The 19,492-nt window shown below is 38.7% G+C and overlaps 1 protein-coding gene across 1 annotated transcript in view; it reads left to right on the top strand.

Moving 5' to 3' along the window:
- LOC126273093 (S1 RNA-binding domain-containing protein 1) overlaps nucleotides 1-19,492 on the top strand; it is a 189,316-nt gene that overhangs the window by 13,468 nt on the left and 156,356 nt on the right. The window contains exons 2-3 of the mRNA XM_049976518.1: nucleotides 9,528-9,633; nucleotides 13,624-14,250. Of these exons, the coding sequence (XP_049832475.1) occupies nucleotides 13,630-14,250 (621 nt within the window). The 5' untranslated portion in view covers nucleotides 9,528-9,633; nucleotides 13,624-13,629. The remainder of the gene's footprint in view (nucleotides 1-9,527; nucleotides 9,634-13,623; nucleotides 14,251-19,492) is intronic.

The raw sequence follows: 19,492 nt of genomic DNA on the forward strand, positions 1-19,492 counted from the left end.
GGTGAATGGCTACCAAACTTCATTTGACAGTTTTACATATTCTGATGATGCCTGACCACAGTGAAACACATTACTTTTTAAGTAAAAATAACTTTTCAACAGAGACTGTTCTATTTTAAGTATAACAATGGAAAGCTGTTGCTGTATCAGTCAGGCAATGATGGAGTGGAGTGAATACTACAAGGAAAAATGTAAGTTGATGCAGACAAGTAGGAAAAATGCTCGTGTAATGTTTGAATGCAGCGTTAGTAGTTTACTCCTCGACACAGTCATGCTGATTAAATATCTAGGCATAACATTGTGAAGCAATATGAAATGGAATGAGTGCCTAACGACACCAGTAGGGAAGGCGAAAGGTCAACTTAGATTTATTAGGCAGATTTTAGGAAAGTTGCTTCATGTGTAAAGGAGACTGTGTGCAGAACACTCATGCAATCTATTATTGTGACTCATTCTTCATGAGTGTTTGGGATCACCATTGGGTTGGATTATCGGAAGACATCAAAGAAATTCAGAAGCTTGTTGTTAGATTTGTTACTGGTAGAGTCATTGATCACACAAGTGTTACACAGATGCTTCAAGAACTCAAATGTAAATCCCTGGAGGGAAGATCTACATCTACATCTATAATCTCCAAACAACCTTGAGGTGCATGGCAGAGGGTATGTCCCATCGTACCAGTTATTAGGGTTTCTTCCTATTCCATTCACATATTTAGTGCAGGAAGAATGGTTGTTTGAATGCTTTTATGTGTGCAGTAATTATTCTAATTTTATCCTCATGACCCCTATGTGAGCAATATGTAGGGGGGTGTAGTACGAGGGGAGTTTGAAAAGTCAGTGCCAAGTCCAAGAGATGGCACCACCGGCGGGTTTTGAGGTCATGTTTGGTTAGTAGCATCTTTGGAAAGAACACACTTCAAGTTTCAGCCATATTGGTCTATTTCTTCGTGTTTGGCATTTGTGTGAATCAAGGAAGTAGAGTGATTGTCAAAAAATGGACAAAAAAGAATTTCGTGTAGTGATTAAACATTACTTTATGAAAGAGAAACGCCTCAGGACACTAAAGAGAAGTTTGATAAACATTAAGGTGACTCTGCACCTTCAATTAGAACAGTTTGTAAGTGGTTTCAAAATTTTCAGAGTGGTCATATCGGCATAAGTGATACTGAACGTTCTCGATGCCCTCTGGAGGTTATGACTCAATAAATCATTGATAAAATCCATGATATTATGATGGATGACAGAAGAGTTAAGGTGTGTAAGATTGCTAGTGCTGCGGGCATCTCGAATGAACGGGTATATAATGTTCTTGTTGTGGTCTTCAGTCCTGAGACTGGTTTGATGCAGCTATCCTTGCTACTCTATCCTCTGCAAGCTTCTTCATCTCCCAGTACTTACTGCAACCTACATTCTTCTGACTCTGTTCAGTGTATTCATCTCTTGGTCTCTCTCTACGATTTTTACCCTCCACACTGCCCTCCTATACTAAATTGGTCCCTTGATGCCTCAGAATATGCCCCACCAACCGATCCCTTCTCCTAGTCAAGTTGTGCCACAAATTTCTCTTCTCTCCAGCTCTATTCAATACCTCCTCATTACTTATGTGATCTACCTATCTAATCTTCAGTATCTTCTTGTCTAAACTATTTATCATCCACGTTTAACTTCCATACATGGCTACACTCCATACAAATACTTTCAGAAATGACTTCCTGACACTTAAATCTATACTCGATGTTAACAAAATTTTCTTCTTCAGAAACGCTTTCCTTGCCATTGCTAGTCTACATTTTATATCCTGTCTACTTCGACCATCATCAGTTATTTTGCTCCCCAAATAGCAAAACTCATTTACTACTAATTCCTGTAGCATCACCCTCATTTTGCTTCTGTTGTTGTTCATCGTATATCCTCCTTTCAAGACACTGTCCATTCCATTCAACTGCTCTTCCAGGTCTTTTGCTGTCTCATTGGCGAACCTCAAAGTTTTTATTTCTTCCGCATGGATTTTAATTCCTACTCCGAATTTTTCTTTTGTTTCCTTTGCTGCTTGCTCAATATACAGATTGAATAACATCGGGGATAGGCTACAACCCTGTCTCACTCCCTTCCCAACCACTGCTTCCCTTTCATGCCCCTCAACTGTTATAACTGCCATCTGGTTTCTGTACAAATTGTAAATAGCCTTTTGCTGTCTGTATTTTACCCCTGCCACCTTCAGAATTTGAAAAAGAGTATTCCATTTGACATTGTCAAAGGCTTTCTCCAAGTCTACAAATGCTAGAAACATTGGTTTTCATTTCCTTAATCTATTTTCTGAGATAAGTCATAGGGTCATTATTGCCTCTCGTGTTCCAACATTTCTACGGAATCCAAACTGATCTTCCCCGAGGTCAGCCTCTATCAGTTTTTCGATTCGTCTGTAAATGATTGGCGTTAGTATTTTGCAGATGTGGCTTATTAAACTGATAGTTCGGTAATTTTCACATCTGTCAACATTTGCTTTCTTTGGGATTGGAATTATTATATTCTTCTTGAAGTCTGAGGGTATTTCGCCTGTCTCATACATATTGCTCAATAGATGGTAGAGTTTTGTTAGGCCTGGCTCTCCCAAGGCTGCCAGTAGTTCTAATGGAATGTTGTATACTCCCAGGGCCTTGTTTCAACTCAGATCTTTCAGTGCTCTGTCATACTCTTCACGCAGTATCATATCTCCTGTTTCATTTTCATCTACATTCTTTTCCATTTCTATAATATTGTCCTCGAGAACATCACCCTTGTATAGACCCTCTATATACTCCATCCACCTTTCTGCTTTCCCTTCTTTGCTTAGAACTGGGTTTCCATCTGAGCTCTTGATATTCATGCAAGTGGTTCTATTTTCTCCAAAGGTCTCTTTAATTTTCCTGTAGGCAGTACCTATCTTACCCCAGATGAGATAAGCCTCTACATCCTTACATTTGTCCCCTATCCATGCCTGCTTAGCCATTTTGAACTTCCTGTCGATCTCATTTTTGAGACGTTTGTATTTCTTTTTGCCTGCTTCATTTACTGCATTTTTATATTTCCTCCTTTCATCAATTAAATTCAATATCTCTTCTGTTACCCAAGGATTTCTATTAGTCATCGTCTTTTCACCTGCTTGATTCTCTGCTACCTTCACTATTTCATCTCTCAGAGCTACCCATTCTTCTTCTACTGTATTTCTTTCCCCCATTCTTGTCAATTGTTTCCTTATGCTCTCCCTGAAGCTCTCTACAACCTCTGGTTCTTTCAGTTTATCCAGGTCCCATCTCCTCAAATTCCCACCTTTTTGCATTTTCTTCAGTTACAACCAATAGACTGTGGTCAGAGTCCACATCTGCTCCTGGAAAAATCTTACAATTTAAAACCTGGTTCCTGAGTCTCTGTCTTACCATTATATAATCTATCTGAAGCCTGTCAGTATCTCCAGGCTTCTTCCAAGTATACAACATTGTTTATGATTCTTGATCCAAGTTTTAGCTATGATTAAGTTATGCTTTGTGCAAAATTCTACCAGGCGGCTTCCTCTTTCATTTCTTCCCCCCAATCTATATTCACCTACTATGTTTCCTTCTCTCCCTTTTCCTACCGTCGAATTCCAGTCACCCTTGACTATTAAATATTCGTCTCCCTTCACTATCTGAATAATTTCTTTTATCTCATCATACATTTCATCAATCTCTTTGTCATCTGCAGAGCTAGTTGGCATATAAACTTGTACTACTGTGGTAGGAATGGGCTTCGTATCTATCTTGGCCATAATAATGCATTCACTATGCTGTTTGTAGTAGCTTACCCGCATTCCTGTTTTCCTATTGATTATTAAACGTACTCTTGCATTACCCCTATTTGATTTTGTATTTATAACACTGTATTCACCTGACCATAAGTCTTGTTCCTCCTGCCACTGAACTTCAGTAAGTTCCACTGTATCTAACTTTAACCTATCCATTTCCCTTTTTAAATTTTCTAACCTACCTGCCCGATTAAGGGATTTGACATTCCACACTCCGATCTGTAGAACGCCAGTTCTAATAATATTTTGCATAAACATTTGGACATGAGAAAGCTGTCCGCAGGATGGGTTCTGCGATTGCTCACGCTTGGCCAAAAATGTAATCGTGTGAAGTGTTGCAAGGATGGTTTGCAGCTGTTCAGGAAGATCCCGCAGGACTTTAAGTGTCGTTTTGTCACTGTGCATGAAACATGGATACATTACTATACTCCTGAGACCAAACAACAATCAAAACAATTGGTTCCCAAGGGAGAATCTGCACCAAAAAGGCAAAGACCAGTCCTTCAGCCGGAAAGGTTATGATGACTTTCTCTTGGGATTCACAAGGGATAATCCTCATCGACTATCTGGAAACGGGTAAAACTATTACAGGTGCATATTATTCATCGTTATTGGGCCATTTGAAAACGGAGCTGCAACAAAAATGCCAGCGATTGAACTGCAAAGAAGTCCTTTTCCATCATGACAATTCACCAACACACACCTCAGTAGTTGTGGTTGCAAAATTAATGGAAATAGGATTACAACTCATTTCCATCCCCCCCCCCCCCCTCCCCTATTCTCCAGACTTGGCTCCCTTGGACTACTATTTGTTCCTCAATTTGAAGAAATGGCTGGCAGGACTACGATTTTATTCAAACGAGGATATGGTTGCAGCAACTAATAGCTATTTTGCAGACTTGGACAATTCCTACTATGCGGAAGGGATCAACAAATTAGAACAGCGTTGGACAAAGTGTGTAAGTCTAAAATGAGACAATGCCGAAAAATAAAATAGGTTTACCCCAAACATGTAAGTAGTTTTTATTTTTGCATGGACTTTTCAAACACCCCTCGTACATCCCTAGAGTAATCATTTAAAGCTGGTTCTTGAAACTTTGTTAATAGACTTTCTCGGGATAGTTTAAGCCTATCTTCTGGAATCATCCAGTTCAGTTCCTACAGTATCTCTGTGACACTCTCCCATGGATTAAACAAACCTGTGACCATTCTTGCTGCCCTTCATTGTACACAATCAATATCCCCTCTTAGTCCTATCTGGTATGAGTCCCACAGACTTGAGCAAGTGATTTGGAAACAGTCTCCCTTGGAGACTGATTGCTCTTCCCCAGTATTCTACCAATAAGTCGAAGTCTACCACCTGCTTTACTCATGACTGAACTGATGTGATCATTCCATTTCATATTCTCACAAAGTGTTACACCCATGTATTTGTATGAGTTGTGACTCATTGATATTATTGTCATAGGATACTAAGTTTTTTCATTTAATGAAGTGCAAAATTTTACATTTAAGAGCACTTAGAACAAGTCGCCAATCTCTGCACCATGTTGAAATCTTATCAAGATCTGATTGTATAATTATGCAGCTTCTTTCAGACAGTACTTCATTACAGGTAACTGCATCATCTACAAATACTCTGATTTTACTGTTAATATTGTCTGCTAGGTCATTAATATACAACATGAACGAGTGTCCCAACACACTTTCCTGGAATACACGGGAGTTACTTCTCCAGCTGACAATGACTCTTCATCCAAGATAACATGTTGTGACCTCCCTACACCAAAAGTCCTCAGTCCATTCACAAGTTTCACTTGGGACCCTATATGATCATACTTTTGACAGTAAGCGTAGGCTCGGTACTGAGTCAAATGCTTAAACAAACCTGGAACCATTTGTCCTGCCCTTCTCCGTTTACGTCCCACATCCCCTGTTAGTCCTATCTGGTATGGGTCCCACACATTTGAGCACTATTCTAGAACTTGCCAAATGACCACATTCTTTTCACAGAATGTTACTGAGAAAATTTAGAGAACTGGCATTTGAAGCTTTCTACAGAACCATTGTGCTGCCGCCAACATAAATTTCGCCTGAGGGCCCCCATGGAGGCATATAGAGAGTTGGTTTTTCCTCACTCTGTTTGCAAGTGAAACAGGAAAGGAAATGACTAGTTGTGGTACAGGTTAGTCCTCACCAAGCACCACACAGTGGATTGCCGAATATGTGTGTAGATGTAGAAATGGAAAAAAATTGTGATTTCAGTTAGTTGCAGATATGCGTTAGGACAAATACCATTTCCAGACTGGAGTGGCGAACAAATAGTATACAAGTTGCGCATTCAGATCACTGTCAGGTAATGCACATGTGGGTTCGAGCCTCACATTTTTTGCAATATTGTCTATAGTAACCTCGTATGTATTCAGTTGTCAGACCAAATATTTCAAACAATATAATTGTGTGCCTATGTGTTGAAGTCCGCCACCAAGAGAAGTGTCATTTGTAAAGGTAATCACTTTTGATTTCAATCACCAGTTAGGCAGGATTATGTGCATACAGGGAAATTAAATGACAATGTCTGTGGAGGCTGTTGTCCAGCTATTACACGCAGCATGACATACTGGGTTTATTTGCAACCAGAACATCAGGAGTCCTCTCTGGCTGCAACGGTCACTGCCATTGCTGTCTAAATAAACAGCAAAAGCTGGAAAAGGAGTCATTCTGTGGCCAACAGTAGGAAAGCACGACCCTAGAAGTTAGTTGCCAATTCACCTTGGGCCACCAATAGTCAGCTTACAAATCTGCATAATAGTCTTCCATGTACAACCTAAATCTGTTTTATTTAAACAGGTGGTGTTACAAGGCCAATAAACATAATATATAGACATTGTGGTCTTATTACACCAATAGAAATGGAACATATTGAAGTACCCAGTCACAGGAAAAAGTCTATATCCTGACAAAGGCCTCTTAAATATAGCTGAAATGTCAGTTATTTTACTTTTCTGCTATTGCAGTTAATTTATATGGTGAAACAGCAGTACACTGATAAGAATTTTAATGAAATTTAAATAATCCACAGTAGCCTACACATTCCTGCCATGTGAAATGTTCTTGATAGAAGATTTCAGTGTTCATCATGCTTTGTACTGCTGTACAAGCAGAGGCTGGACAAATGTGTTCATAGGATTAAGTGATGTGTGCGTCGTGAGCACAGGTCACGTAACTCATGACAGTTTTACCAATCTCTTGTGTAGGTTCGCAGACTTGCCACTATATGGTGGACATATTTGCCAGTGACCTGCAAGGGAGTGATTGTTATCCCATAATTGCATTTTCAGCCACATAAGTATATGTTTGTGCTATATTTGTTATTATTATTATTATTATTATTATTATTATTATTATTGAATTGATCATTGTTTGCTGTAGGTATTATAATCTTTGCAGTTTACAAGTCTTTTTAAAGTTACAAGTGCAACAACCCAACCACCATTCCAGAAACAGACAGGATATAGGCATATGAAGTCAGGGAAACACATGAACTGAAATTTCTATGCTGCTGACATTGTTGTCATTGGTGTAGATTATCTTTCTCCACTTTGTAAATGCTTTGAGAAATTAGTGTTGTTTCATCCTATCTTGAAATTGGATGAGTTCTGCAACTTTCACCTTCTTCAGCAGTGTAGGTTTTCCATAAATTCAATAGGAAGGTAGTCATAAACTATACTCATACCAAATCAAGTAGTCTTCAGTGGACTATTGATTAATCTCTGGAGAATTTGCCCAGTAAATAAGTTCTGTTCATACAGAACTCTGTAACGTAAAGCCTGAGATGGGCAGTTGGGAACTGAACTGTTACATTATTCTTTACATGCTACCCTTAAACATTTTGTTGTCATCAATATCAGTGGGGAGGCCCTCTGAAACCTTCACACATGCTTGTCACAGTCCCTCCTCTAAACTCTGTACAGCAATCTGGCACATCACTCGGTATAAAATGTGTGATTTCTGTTAGCAGTCATAGCCCACTGTACAATATCTGATGAAGAGTATTTCTGCTAGAACAAAAGGATAAAAAGCAGAAGTGGCAACAGAATGCAGAAAGCATCACACCCAATATAAAAAATTGGACATATATTTGCTTTTAATTTTTTGTGTGTGCTGCTTCCCAAAATTATGAATGCTTGCTCTTTCATATAAGGTCTAGATACAGAATTCTTCACACGTTTAATATCACAGAAAAATCCAAAAGGTTGACTCTGGCCAAATTTTGTACCCCTTAATTACAAAGGAATCACTTGTGGCTGCTGTTGTTGGATTAACTTTGCCAAGTACTATTGAGTGAAAATAGCTCTCACGAGCAAGGGTGTATTTTGTTTCTAATATTTTAATTGCTATCTATAATGTAGCTAGCATTCGCTTGGGAGCTCCTTGGGCAATGGTTGAGACTATTGAAGATAGAATTTTATTCGTAAGTCCCTGTAAAACAGTACATTCTTTAGCAAAAATGTCTAATCACCCCTATTTAATGCATAATTGACCACTAGAAAAGTCAAAAGAGGCAGAACATCAGTATAAAAAAAGGCAGGGATTATTGCGGTGTTAGTAGGGAACCAGTGACAGCAGAATGGGACGATCAGGATAGCTCAGTGGCTTTGAAAATGGACTAATCATGTTACTGAATACAAATACCTATCAGTATAAAAGGCAGGCAGGGAGTATTGTGGTGTTAGTAGGGAACCAGTGACAGCAGAATGGGACGATCAGGATAGCTCAGTGGCTTTGAACGTGGACTAATCATGTTAATGAATACAAATCCATCAGGGACATTTCAGCACTTCTAAAATTGCCCTAGTCAACTGCTGATGATGTCATTGTAAAGTGAAAATGCAATGGAGCAACTGCAGCTACACTGAGACCAGACTGACTCATGTAGTGAAGGACAGGGACTGCTGAGCATTGTGGAGGGTGGGTGTAACAAATCACATTAAATCAGTGGAAGGAAGCACTTGTGAGTCCCATAGTGCTACCAGCAGTCCAGCCAGCACATTGATTATGCATAGGCAGTTAAGAAAAATGGGGTACATTGGTCAAGCAGCTCCTCATAGGCCACACATTTCTGTAGTGAATGCTAAGTGACACTTGAGAGGGTATAAAGAGTGATACTACTGTACAGTGAATAATGGAAAACAAGTGATTTAGAATGAATTTTGTTGTACACTGTAGCAGTGTGATGGAAGGGTTTGGATTCGGTGACTGACTGGAGAATGTTACCTGCCATTATGTAGCGCCAACTGCGAAGTAAAGAGGAGGTGGTGATATGAAATGGGGGTGTTTTTTCATGGTTAGGATGTAGCCCCTGTATTGTGCTTAAGAAAATGCTAAACACGGAAGGATATGACTACATTTTACATCATTCTGTACTGCATATAGTAGAGGAGCAGGTCGGAGACGATGATTGATTGTATCAGGGTGACAATGCCCTCTGTCATAAAACAGTGTCAGTGGTTGGTGGGCAATAACATTCCTGAATTGGCCTGAATGGAACCCCTTAGAGATGAAATAGAGCTTGATTGCTTCAGACCCCAGTGTCCAGTAGTAATACTTTCAGCCCCTTATTTAGTGTAAGAAGGTTGATTGCAAAATGTATATGTTTGCTTTACTTTGTGTGTTAAAGGATGCTGATTTGTGTCTCTTTAAAGGGCTCCCGATCGAGACAGAAAACTTTACTCATACTTGACAAGACTATTTCATCAGAACAGATAATGGAAAAACTTATGAAGGAAGTACAGTAAAACACACTGAAAGGTAAGTGATAAAAAAAGGTTAGGTGTTTAGCAGCAGTTGTCGTGAACTCGGCTAACTTAATGCAGAAAATGAAAAAAAGTTGTTAATGGTCTTAAATAAGGCCACTTTGATTGTAATATTAATGTCCACTTTGATTGTAATAATAATGTCCACTTTGATTGTAATAATAATGTAGTATCTTAATTGGTATGATTAGGCCTTGGAATATTATTCTACTTTCACCCAAGTATAATGCAACATGAGTTATGGATGCTGTTTACCAGTGCCCACCTGTGTTATTGATTATAGGGAAACTCGTGTGGGAAAACTGTTAAATTCCAAGGACACAGAATGGCTAGCCAGTACTTATCTACCTCCAGGAGGCAGAATTTATAATGCTGTTGATAGAAACATTTAAAAGTAGAAAAAAGTATTTCAGTTATTTGGAATGCATTTGTTCTAGCCCAAAGGAGGAAAAAGGGATTGTTTGGGGAATATTGGAAAGGAGGGGAAGATCACTCAGACCCTATGTTGAGAGGAACCCACCTATTGTGAAGATGAGTGAGGCAAAGGTGAAGGGGGATTTGTATTAAGAAAGAGTAAATCTTATGAACAATTACAGAAACTGATAATTGTCAGCAAATCATAATGCACAGTGGTGATTCAGAATTTTTAATGCAAAACTAGAAAAAACTTAAAATATTTTTTCTGTGGGAAACTTGTGGCATTATGACTGAAATTTCAGAGAACATGCATTTGTGGAATCTGCTGAAAACAATAATATTTTTGTCTTTAACACATTCTTCTAGAAAAAGATGATCTGATGTAGAGCAAATAAACAAAACTGAAATTGACTCTATTTTAATAGAAACTGAACAGGAACTGTAAAAATTGACAAAAAATCCAGGCAGAAACAAACTCATAATGTAGGGAACCTCAAATATAGATAGTTAAAAGTTTGAGTGCATATTACCAGATCAAATTAAAACTCCAAGTTCAGCATCTTGGAAAATGAAGATTAAAACAACGTAGATGAAGGCTCACTCCACAGAACATTTTCTGCTTCACATTCTGACCTTGGTAAGTAATTCTGTGCAGTCTTGGCACAGTGTCGTTCTCTGCCAGTGGCATCATTCAGATGTGATAGAGAGGAGCAGGGAGGCAACACACCACTTCCCACAGCCACTGTCAGCTTACCAGAGCCAAGAGCTGCTATATTTCACTCAAATAGCTCCTCGCTTTGCCTGAGTGCACCCTGTTCCAGTACTCCCATCAAAGAAAAATCACTGGCACTATCAGGTATTGATTCCAGGACTCCCACATGGTGGAAGTCAGTCAGAGGAACTCCCAGCTACAGAGATGTACACTGTAGTGTTCATTTTTGTTGAACATGATTCAGTTAATGAAGATCTAATATTGTTTCTTCATTATCACTCAGTCACTCAACTGTGCCCGTGAATTCAGCTGTGATAGGCTTCATCTCTTCCTTGTGTAATTATTGCTGTAAGGAAAAGTAATGCTGCTGCTTTACTTCTCTTGAAGAATGTGTGAACACCTTTTATTTATATAAGTCACATGTAGTGGGGTAAACATAACAACATCAACTGGATAACATCAGATATCTGTCAAATAATAACATCCAACAACGAACATCTGCATGGAAGTATATCATAAGATTGAATGAATCTGAATGACATTTCATTGACATTAATTTTGTCTTAGTAAAAATCATATCTATTGTCAAAGTTATAGAAGTTCTCTGAGGACTTTGACTACTCTAGATTAGGCCAGCAATTCTAGGAGATTGTACACTAGTGTTCCTACAGGTACTTCCTCTCTCGAAGTTACTGTGACCATCGTCCCATCTGGAAGATTCACATCGTCCTTGGAATTATTTTCAACATGTAAATAAAATACAGATCCAGATAATATTTGTACTCTCCTGTATGATAACTTGTTTTATGGCTTTAATATGTAGGGATAAAAATCAGTTCTGCCATGGTGTTGTTTAACCCAACCCAGATTAATTGTCTTTTTACTGTTATTTTTTGCTAATAATAAAATCAGTTTCAGTCATATTGTGATGTGCTTAACCATAGTAAAAGATGGAAAAATAATTTTCGTAAGGACCTGGTGTAGTTGTCTTGGGTTCTATGTAGAGTACTTGGTTATTGTAGAAAAACCTTCAGTAAGCTGTGATTGGACAAAAAGCAAAATATTAGGATATTGCTTAAAATTAAGAAGAAAATAAGAAACATACTTTCTTATCCACGTCTACTGACAAATTATGTAATTATGGGTTAAAGAAATGAAGATTCCGTTAAGTGCGTGAGGAATAGCATATTTTAAACAGGCCTCCATTCCAAGTAATTTTTAACTGGACATATGTGACCTTTGTAATGTTTGTGTAATAATTTATTGTGTCAGCAATTGCTTAGATATGTAAAAAATATTCGCATTGCCAGTTTCGGCAAATATTTGCCATCTTTGGATGTGCTTAGTGTTCAAAAAGCTTCATACAGATAAACAAATATAGCAGGCACTTCGAACCTCTTAAAGTCATTTGACGTTTGAATGAATGTACATCATATCATTGCATGATAAAGGTAGCATTTTGTCATGACTTTGACATTCAAAGTTCCTACTATATTTGTTATTCCTTATGAAGCTTTTTGTGGATTAAGCATGTCTGAAGATGGCAAATATTTGCTGAAACAGATAACATGAATATTTTTTATATCTAAATGATTGTTGACATAATAAATTATTATACTTTATTCATACAGTGAGAGTTTAAGTCATGATAAATGTCAGTGCATTCTTGTAGATGCTAGGCTAGCAATAAGAGAAAAACAGCAGCAATTTAATGTAGTGAAGGGAGCATGTTTCTTCATAGTGGCAGTTTTCCTTTCAGTTTGATTATGCCAAATCTAGCTTGGAGAAGAGCAAATATTTTATAGCAATTTAGTGATAGTTATTTATTAAACCTTTGACAGCTAAGTGTGACACTTGGAAACCGTGTCTCAAATGCCATTTTGTCATGCCTCTCTCTGTGTGATGAGTGCCGAATACCTTAGGCACACTAATCATTCCTCAGCATTTGGTTTCTTCTGGGCTTTGGATGGGTACCGGGAGTGCGAGAAGTTTTGTTTATAATATTTACTCTGTCATCTGGAGTCTATAACTGCACACAGTCTCGTAGCAAAGTGCAAATATGCAGATTCATCAGAAATTATAGAGTTTAGATTGAAGTACCATTATACACTTTTACAGCCAACTACTAAGTGTATTGAATTACCACAAAAACTGCTTATATCGAACGAACAAAGATTTCGTGTACCCTACACTGAACTACAGTCCCTTGGGTATACAACAAATAACAGTGTGTGTTGTGACTCTGCCAAAAGTGCTGATATTGATCTGATGCTAATAATGATATGACATTGAAGTTTTTTATTGTCCATTGGAAGACCATCTATCAGGTTTAAGCAAATAATAGTGTGATGGAAGTTTGCCAGTTGTGTTGCAATCAAATGGACCTCGTATTTCATCACAGTGAAATGATAAAGATGCATATGTTTAAAAACTTGTACTAGTCATCCACACAATGGCTTGGTGGCGTTGGACTATTGTGTCAGTCCATTATGATCAGATGGTTAATGCAGCTTCTTACAGATACTTCACTTTGTTAATGTTTACCTTGCATTCCACATCCCAGGTCTCCTTCAGGATGATGTCAGCCAAACAAGGTGAACAGTACTAATAGATTCCAGTTGATAAAATTTCCTATTCCTCAGCTTTTCTCAACATTACTTCTAGTCTCTTTTCACTGATAGAATATAGACATAAGGCTTATGTATGTCTAAGGTGTTCCTTACACATAGTCTCTGGTTGATCTTAGTAAATATTTTTCCTGGACAGAAAATAATCTTGGCTCTTTGCTATTCTCTATGTCTGATGTACTTACATGCAGTTCTTTGGGATTTTTTATTGAGCTTTCTTTTAAAACAGGTAAACATGGCTGACAAGGCAGTGGTGATCCCTTCTGATGAGGATGACGATGACTGCATCCCAGTGCCTGCAAAAATTGTCAAGATTCCAGAAATTCTTTTGGATGATGAGAATAAAGCTTTTACACGGACAAAGACCGTAAAGCGTTATATATATTCCTCTGATTCTGATGATGAGGAACAGGAAATTGTTAAAATTAAAAAGAGAAAACATTCCAGTAGTGATAGTGATTTTGCACCTGTTGATGATGATAGTGATGAAGACACGGATAATGGCAGGACGAAAGCGAAAAAAGGCGTGAAAAATAAGGCCAAAGAACCAAGCATGAGTAAACCCAAAAGGAAAGTGAAGGCGGATCTACAAGAAATTTCACCAAAAAAGAAAATAAAATTGGAACAGGGGACCACTAAAAAAACTAATAAAACTGCAACCAATAAAAAGCAGAGGGTAACAAAAACAAAGACAAATGTTAAGTCAGAAGATTTACTTTCAGAAGTCACTGTCAAAGAAGAAGTGTCACAATTAAATGACATAGAAGAAGTGAGTGAGGTCATAGAAGATGTCGATGAAAAAACAGATGTGAATAGTAAAACCAATAAACCTAGCAGCAAGAAAGCCTTACCCAAGGTATGTAAATTCTCTTTCTCTCTTTATATGACTTTCTTCTACAATGTTCACAACCTTCTTTACAGGAATAGACTTATGGACAGACGCAACACAACATGCCCTAGGTGGTGACTCACCAAAGACACAGAACTGATTCTGGCTACCTGCTAGGGAAATTTCGATAAAGCCAGCCTGCTATCTTTTGCATTGTTGCCTTACTAATTATTCAGCATATAATGACAGTTGCAATGTCAGCTATCTTACAAATGATATATAATGTAATATACAATCTAATAAAAAATCTAATAGGTAAAAAATCTCATATTAAAAATTGGTGGTTATCATTGATTTTCAAATGATATAGTTATGTATAATGAAGTGTCATCTAAAAAAAATATAGTATAATCCATCCATACATGAGACAATGTTCGAGCCTAGTCCCCATGTTATTCAACCTGTACCTTGAATAAGCTGTGTAGAAAATCGAGGAGAAATGTGGAAAGAGGATTAAGGTAATGAAGGGAGAAGACATAAAAGCTTTGAGATTTCCTGATGATGTTATTTATCAAGAAGATAATTGTTGTGGTCTTCAGTCTGAAGATTGGTTTGATGCAGCTTTCCACAGTATTTTATCCGGTGTGAGCCTTATCATCTCTGCCTAACTATTGCAGCCTACAAAGTATATTCCCCCCCCCCCCCCCCCCCGATTCACTGCCTCCTCTTTAGGTATTCAATTTGCCTACCTAACCTACAGGGAGCGAAAGGCTATTTACAATTTGTACAGAAACCAGATGGCAGTTACAAGAGTCGAGGGGCATGAAAGGGAAGCAGTTGTTGGGAAGGCAGTAAGACAGGGTTATAGCCTCTCCCCGATGTTATTCAATCTCTATATTGAGCAAGCAGTAAAGGAAACAAAAGAAAAATTCGGAGTAGGTATTAAAATCCATGGAGAAGAAATAAAAACTTTGAGGTTCGCCGATGACATTGTAATTCTGTCAGAGACAGCAAAGGACTTGGAAGAGCAGTTGAATGGAATGGATAGTGTCTTGAAAGGAGGATATGAGATGAACATCAACAAAAGCAAAATGAGGATAATGGAATGTAGTCAAGTTAAGTCGGGTGATGCTGAGGGAATTAGATTAGGAAATGAGGAGCTTAAAGTAGTAAAGGAGTTTTGCTGTTTGGGGAGCAAAATAATTGATGATGGTTGAAGTAGAGAGGATATAAAATGTAGACTGGCAATGGCAAGGAAAGCGTTTCTGAAGAAGAGAAATTTGTTAACATCGAGTATAGATTTAAGTGTCAGGAAGTCATTTCTGAAAGTATTTGTATGGAGTGTAGCCATGTATGGAAGTGAAACATGGACAATAAATAGTTTGGATAAGAAGAGAATAGAAGCTTTCGAAATGTGGTGCTACAGAAGAATGCTGAAGATTATATGGGTGGATCACATAACTAATGAGGAAGTATTGAATAGGATTGGGGAGAAGAGAAGTTTGTGGCACAACTTGACGAGAAGAGGGGATCGATTGGTAGGACATGTTCTGAGGCATCAAGGGATCACCAATGTAGCATTGGAGGGCAGTGTGGAGGGTAAAAATCGTAGAGGGAGACCAAGAGATGAATACACTGTAAGCAGATTCAGAAGGATGTAGGTTGCAGTAGGTACTGGGAGATGAAGAGGCTTGCGCAGGATAGAGTGGCATGGAGAGCTGCATCAAACCAGTCTCAGGACTGAAGACGACGACAACAACAACAACAACATCTAACCTTCAGTGTTCTTCTGTAGCTCCACATTTCAAAAGCTTCTATTCTCTTCTTGTCTGAACTGTTATTTGTCCACGCTTCACTTCCGTACAAGAGAAAATTTAAAACAAGTATGAGGGACATGCAGTAAGTAATGAAATATTTTTTTCTGAATGCAGGTTGGTTTTATTCATAATTCCAATACACCATATTATTCCCCACTCCATTGGCAGAAAAACTCTATTGTTCAACATAATCTCCATTCAGTGCAGTGATCTTATGCACCTTACTGGGTGGGCTTGTATGCCTGTGTGGTACCACTCTACCATGGAGGAGGACATCAAACATAATAACCCTTTCAGAGTCCCAGAAGACTGTCGTCATGACTTTACTGGGTGAGTGTATGGCTTTGAACTTTTTCTTTGGAGGAGAGGTGATGTGGCACTACTCCATGGATTACAATTGTTTGAAGTGATAAATTCATGTTTTGTTGATGATGTTCAACAATAAATTGTCCTTCTCAGACTTGTAACATGCAAGCAATTCCATACAGATGGTTCTTCTCTGCTCTTTATGGTCTTCTGTTACTCAGCGAGGAATTCAGTGGGTGCACACCTTAGAGTACCCCAAATAGTTAACATGTGTGCCAGCACTACCAACAGAGACATCCAGTTTTTACAGCGAGGTGTTTGATTGTGATCTGTCAGTCACCTTAAATGAGACTGTCCATGTGTTCCAACATTGCAGGAGTCCCAGTTGTGTTCGGCCGGCTGTCACGTGCTAAATTGTGTTGACAGATGCCTCGCCCAATGACTCACCGTGCTTTTGTTCCTTATAGATATTCTTCAGGCACCGATGAATATATGTGATGCTCAGGTTTTCGTCCAAAAGAAACTCAATGACAGGTCTCTGCTTGGAACGCACCTCCGTTACAGACGCCATTTTAAAGGTTAAGTATAGTGGTGCTACCTGTCGATATTTACTGAAACTACAGGGCCAGAAGTGGGAATATTCCATGATGTCCCACAACAAATTATGCACTTTTCAACTAAAACTGGCTGAGAAAGAAATTGTTATTTTACATGAGTGTCCCTCATATCTTCAGGAGATTCTTCCTAACATTTAAATTCATCTTTCATCTTAACAGACTGCACTTTGTATCCTCCCTGTGTTGGCTATCATAGGTTACTTTTCTGACCAAACAACAAAACTCATTTATTACTTTCAGTGTCTAATTTCCTAATCTAATTCCTTCAACATCACCAAATTTTATTGGACTACATTCCTTTACTCACATTTTACTTTTGTTGGTGTTCATAGGCTACAAGGCTTGTCACGCAGCTTTCTCAACCACTGCTTCCCTTTCATGTCATTTGACTTGTACAATGACAGTCTGCCTTCTGTACAAGTTGTGGATAATTTTTCACTCGTGTATTTTATCACTGTTACCTTCAAAACTTCAGAGAAGGAAGTATAGTTAAAATGTAAAAAAAAAAAACTATCCATAATTCTACAAATGCTATAAATATAGTTTTGTTTTTTTGCAATTATCTTCTAAGGTAATTCATTTTGTCGATATTAGTATGCAAGTTCCTACATTTCTCTGAAACCCATAATGATATTCCTCAAGTCTTTCTGTTCTTCTGTAACTAATTTTTGTGTATTGAAATTGTAAAAGGCTTTCTCTAACTCTACAAATGCTAATAAGTTAGACTGCCTCTCTTCAGTGCAACTTCCAAAATAAGTCACAGGGTCAGCATTGCCTCACATGTTGCTACATTTATTCAGAACCCAAACTGATCTTCCCATAAACTTGACTTCTTCCAGTTTTTTGATTCTCCAGGAAATAGCCGTGACATTTTGTCTTTTTCCAAAGCTGTTTCACAGAGGAAGACTGCACTGTAGTTCCTTCTCTAGATTGTCGCACAGATGACAAAATGGTAGATATAGAAATAGACGACAGAGGGACAGAGAAACAATTAAAATCGCTCAAAAGAGGAAAGGCCGCTGGACCTGATCAGTTTGATTTTACACAGAGTACGCGAAGGAACTTGCCCCCCTTCTTGCAGCGGTGTACCGTAGGTCTCTAGAAGAGCGTAGCATTCCAAAGGATTGGAAAAGGGCACACGTCATCCCCGTTTTCAAGAAGGGACTTCAAACAGATGTGCAGAACTATAGACCTATATATCTAACGTCGATCAGTTGTAGAATTTTGGAACACGTATTATGTTAGAGTGTAATGACTTTTCTGGAAACTAGAAATCTGCTCTGTAGGAATCAGCATGGGTTTCAAAAAACACGATCGTGTGAAACCCAGCTCACGCTATTCGTCCACGAGACTCAGAGGGCCATAGACACGGGTTCACAGGTAAATGCCGTGTATCTTGACTTCCGCAAGGCGTTTGATACGGTTCCCCACAGTCGTTTAATGAACAAAGCAAGAGCATATGGACTATCGGACCAGTTGTGTGATTGGATTGAGGAGTTCGTAGATAACAGAACGCAGCATGTCATTCTCAATGCAGATAAGTCTTCCGAAGTAAGAGTGATTTCAGGTGTGCCGCATTGAAGTGTCATAGGACCGTTGCTATTCACAATATACATAAATGACCTGGTGGATGACATCGGAAGTTCACTGAGGCTTTTTGCAGATAATGCTGTGGTGTATCGAGAGGTTGTAACAACGGAAAATTGTACTGAAATGCAGGAGGATCTGCAGCGAATTGACGCTTGGTGCAGGGAATGGCAATTGAATCTCTATGTAGACAAGTGTAATGTGCTGCGAATACATAGAAAGGTAGATCCCTTATCTTTTAGCTACAAAATAGCAGGTCAGCAACTGGAAGCAGTTAATTCCATAAATTATCTGGGAGTACGCATTAGGAGTGATTTAAAATGGAATGATCATATAAAGTTGATCGTCGGTAAAGCAGATGCCAGACTGAGATTCATTGGAAGAATCCTAAGGAAATGCAATGCGAAAACAAAGGAAGTAGGTTACAGTAAGCTTGTTCGCCCACTGCTCAAATACTGCTCAGCAGTGTGGGACCCGTACCCGTACCAGATAGGGTTGATAGTAGAGATAGAGAAGATCCAACGGAGAGCAGCGCGCTTCATTACAGGAGCATTTAATAATCGCGAAAGCATCACGGAGATGATAGATAAACTCCAGTGGAAGACTCTGCAGGAGAGACGCTCAGTAGCTTGGTACGGGCTTTTGTTAAAGTTTCGAGAACATACCTTCACCGAGGAGTCCAGCAGTATATTGGTCTCTCCTACGTATATCTCGCGAAGAGACCATGAGGATAAAATGAGAGAGATTAGAGCCCACACAGAAGCATAGCGACAATCCTTCTTTCCACGAACTATACAAGACTGGAATAGAAGGGAGAACCAATAGAGGTACTCAGGGTACCCTCCGCCACACACCGTCAGGTGGCTTGCGGAGTATGGATGTAGATGTAGATGTGAGAAGCCCAAACAACATGTTCTTTGCGTGCTGTTGCTTGCACTGAAA

This window comes from Schistocerca gregaria, chromosome 5 (genome assembly GCF_023897955.1).
Source record: "Schistocerca gregaria isolate iqSchGreg1 chromosome 5, iqSchGreg1.2, whole genome shotgun sequence".
Taxonomy (NCBI): Eukaryota; Metazoa; Arthropoda; class Insecta; order Orthoptera; family Acrididae; genus Schistocerca; species Schistocerca gregaria.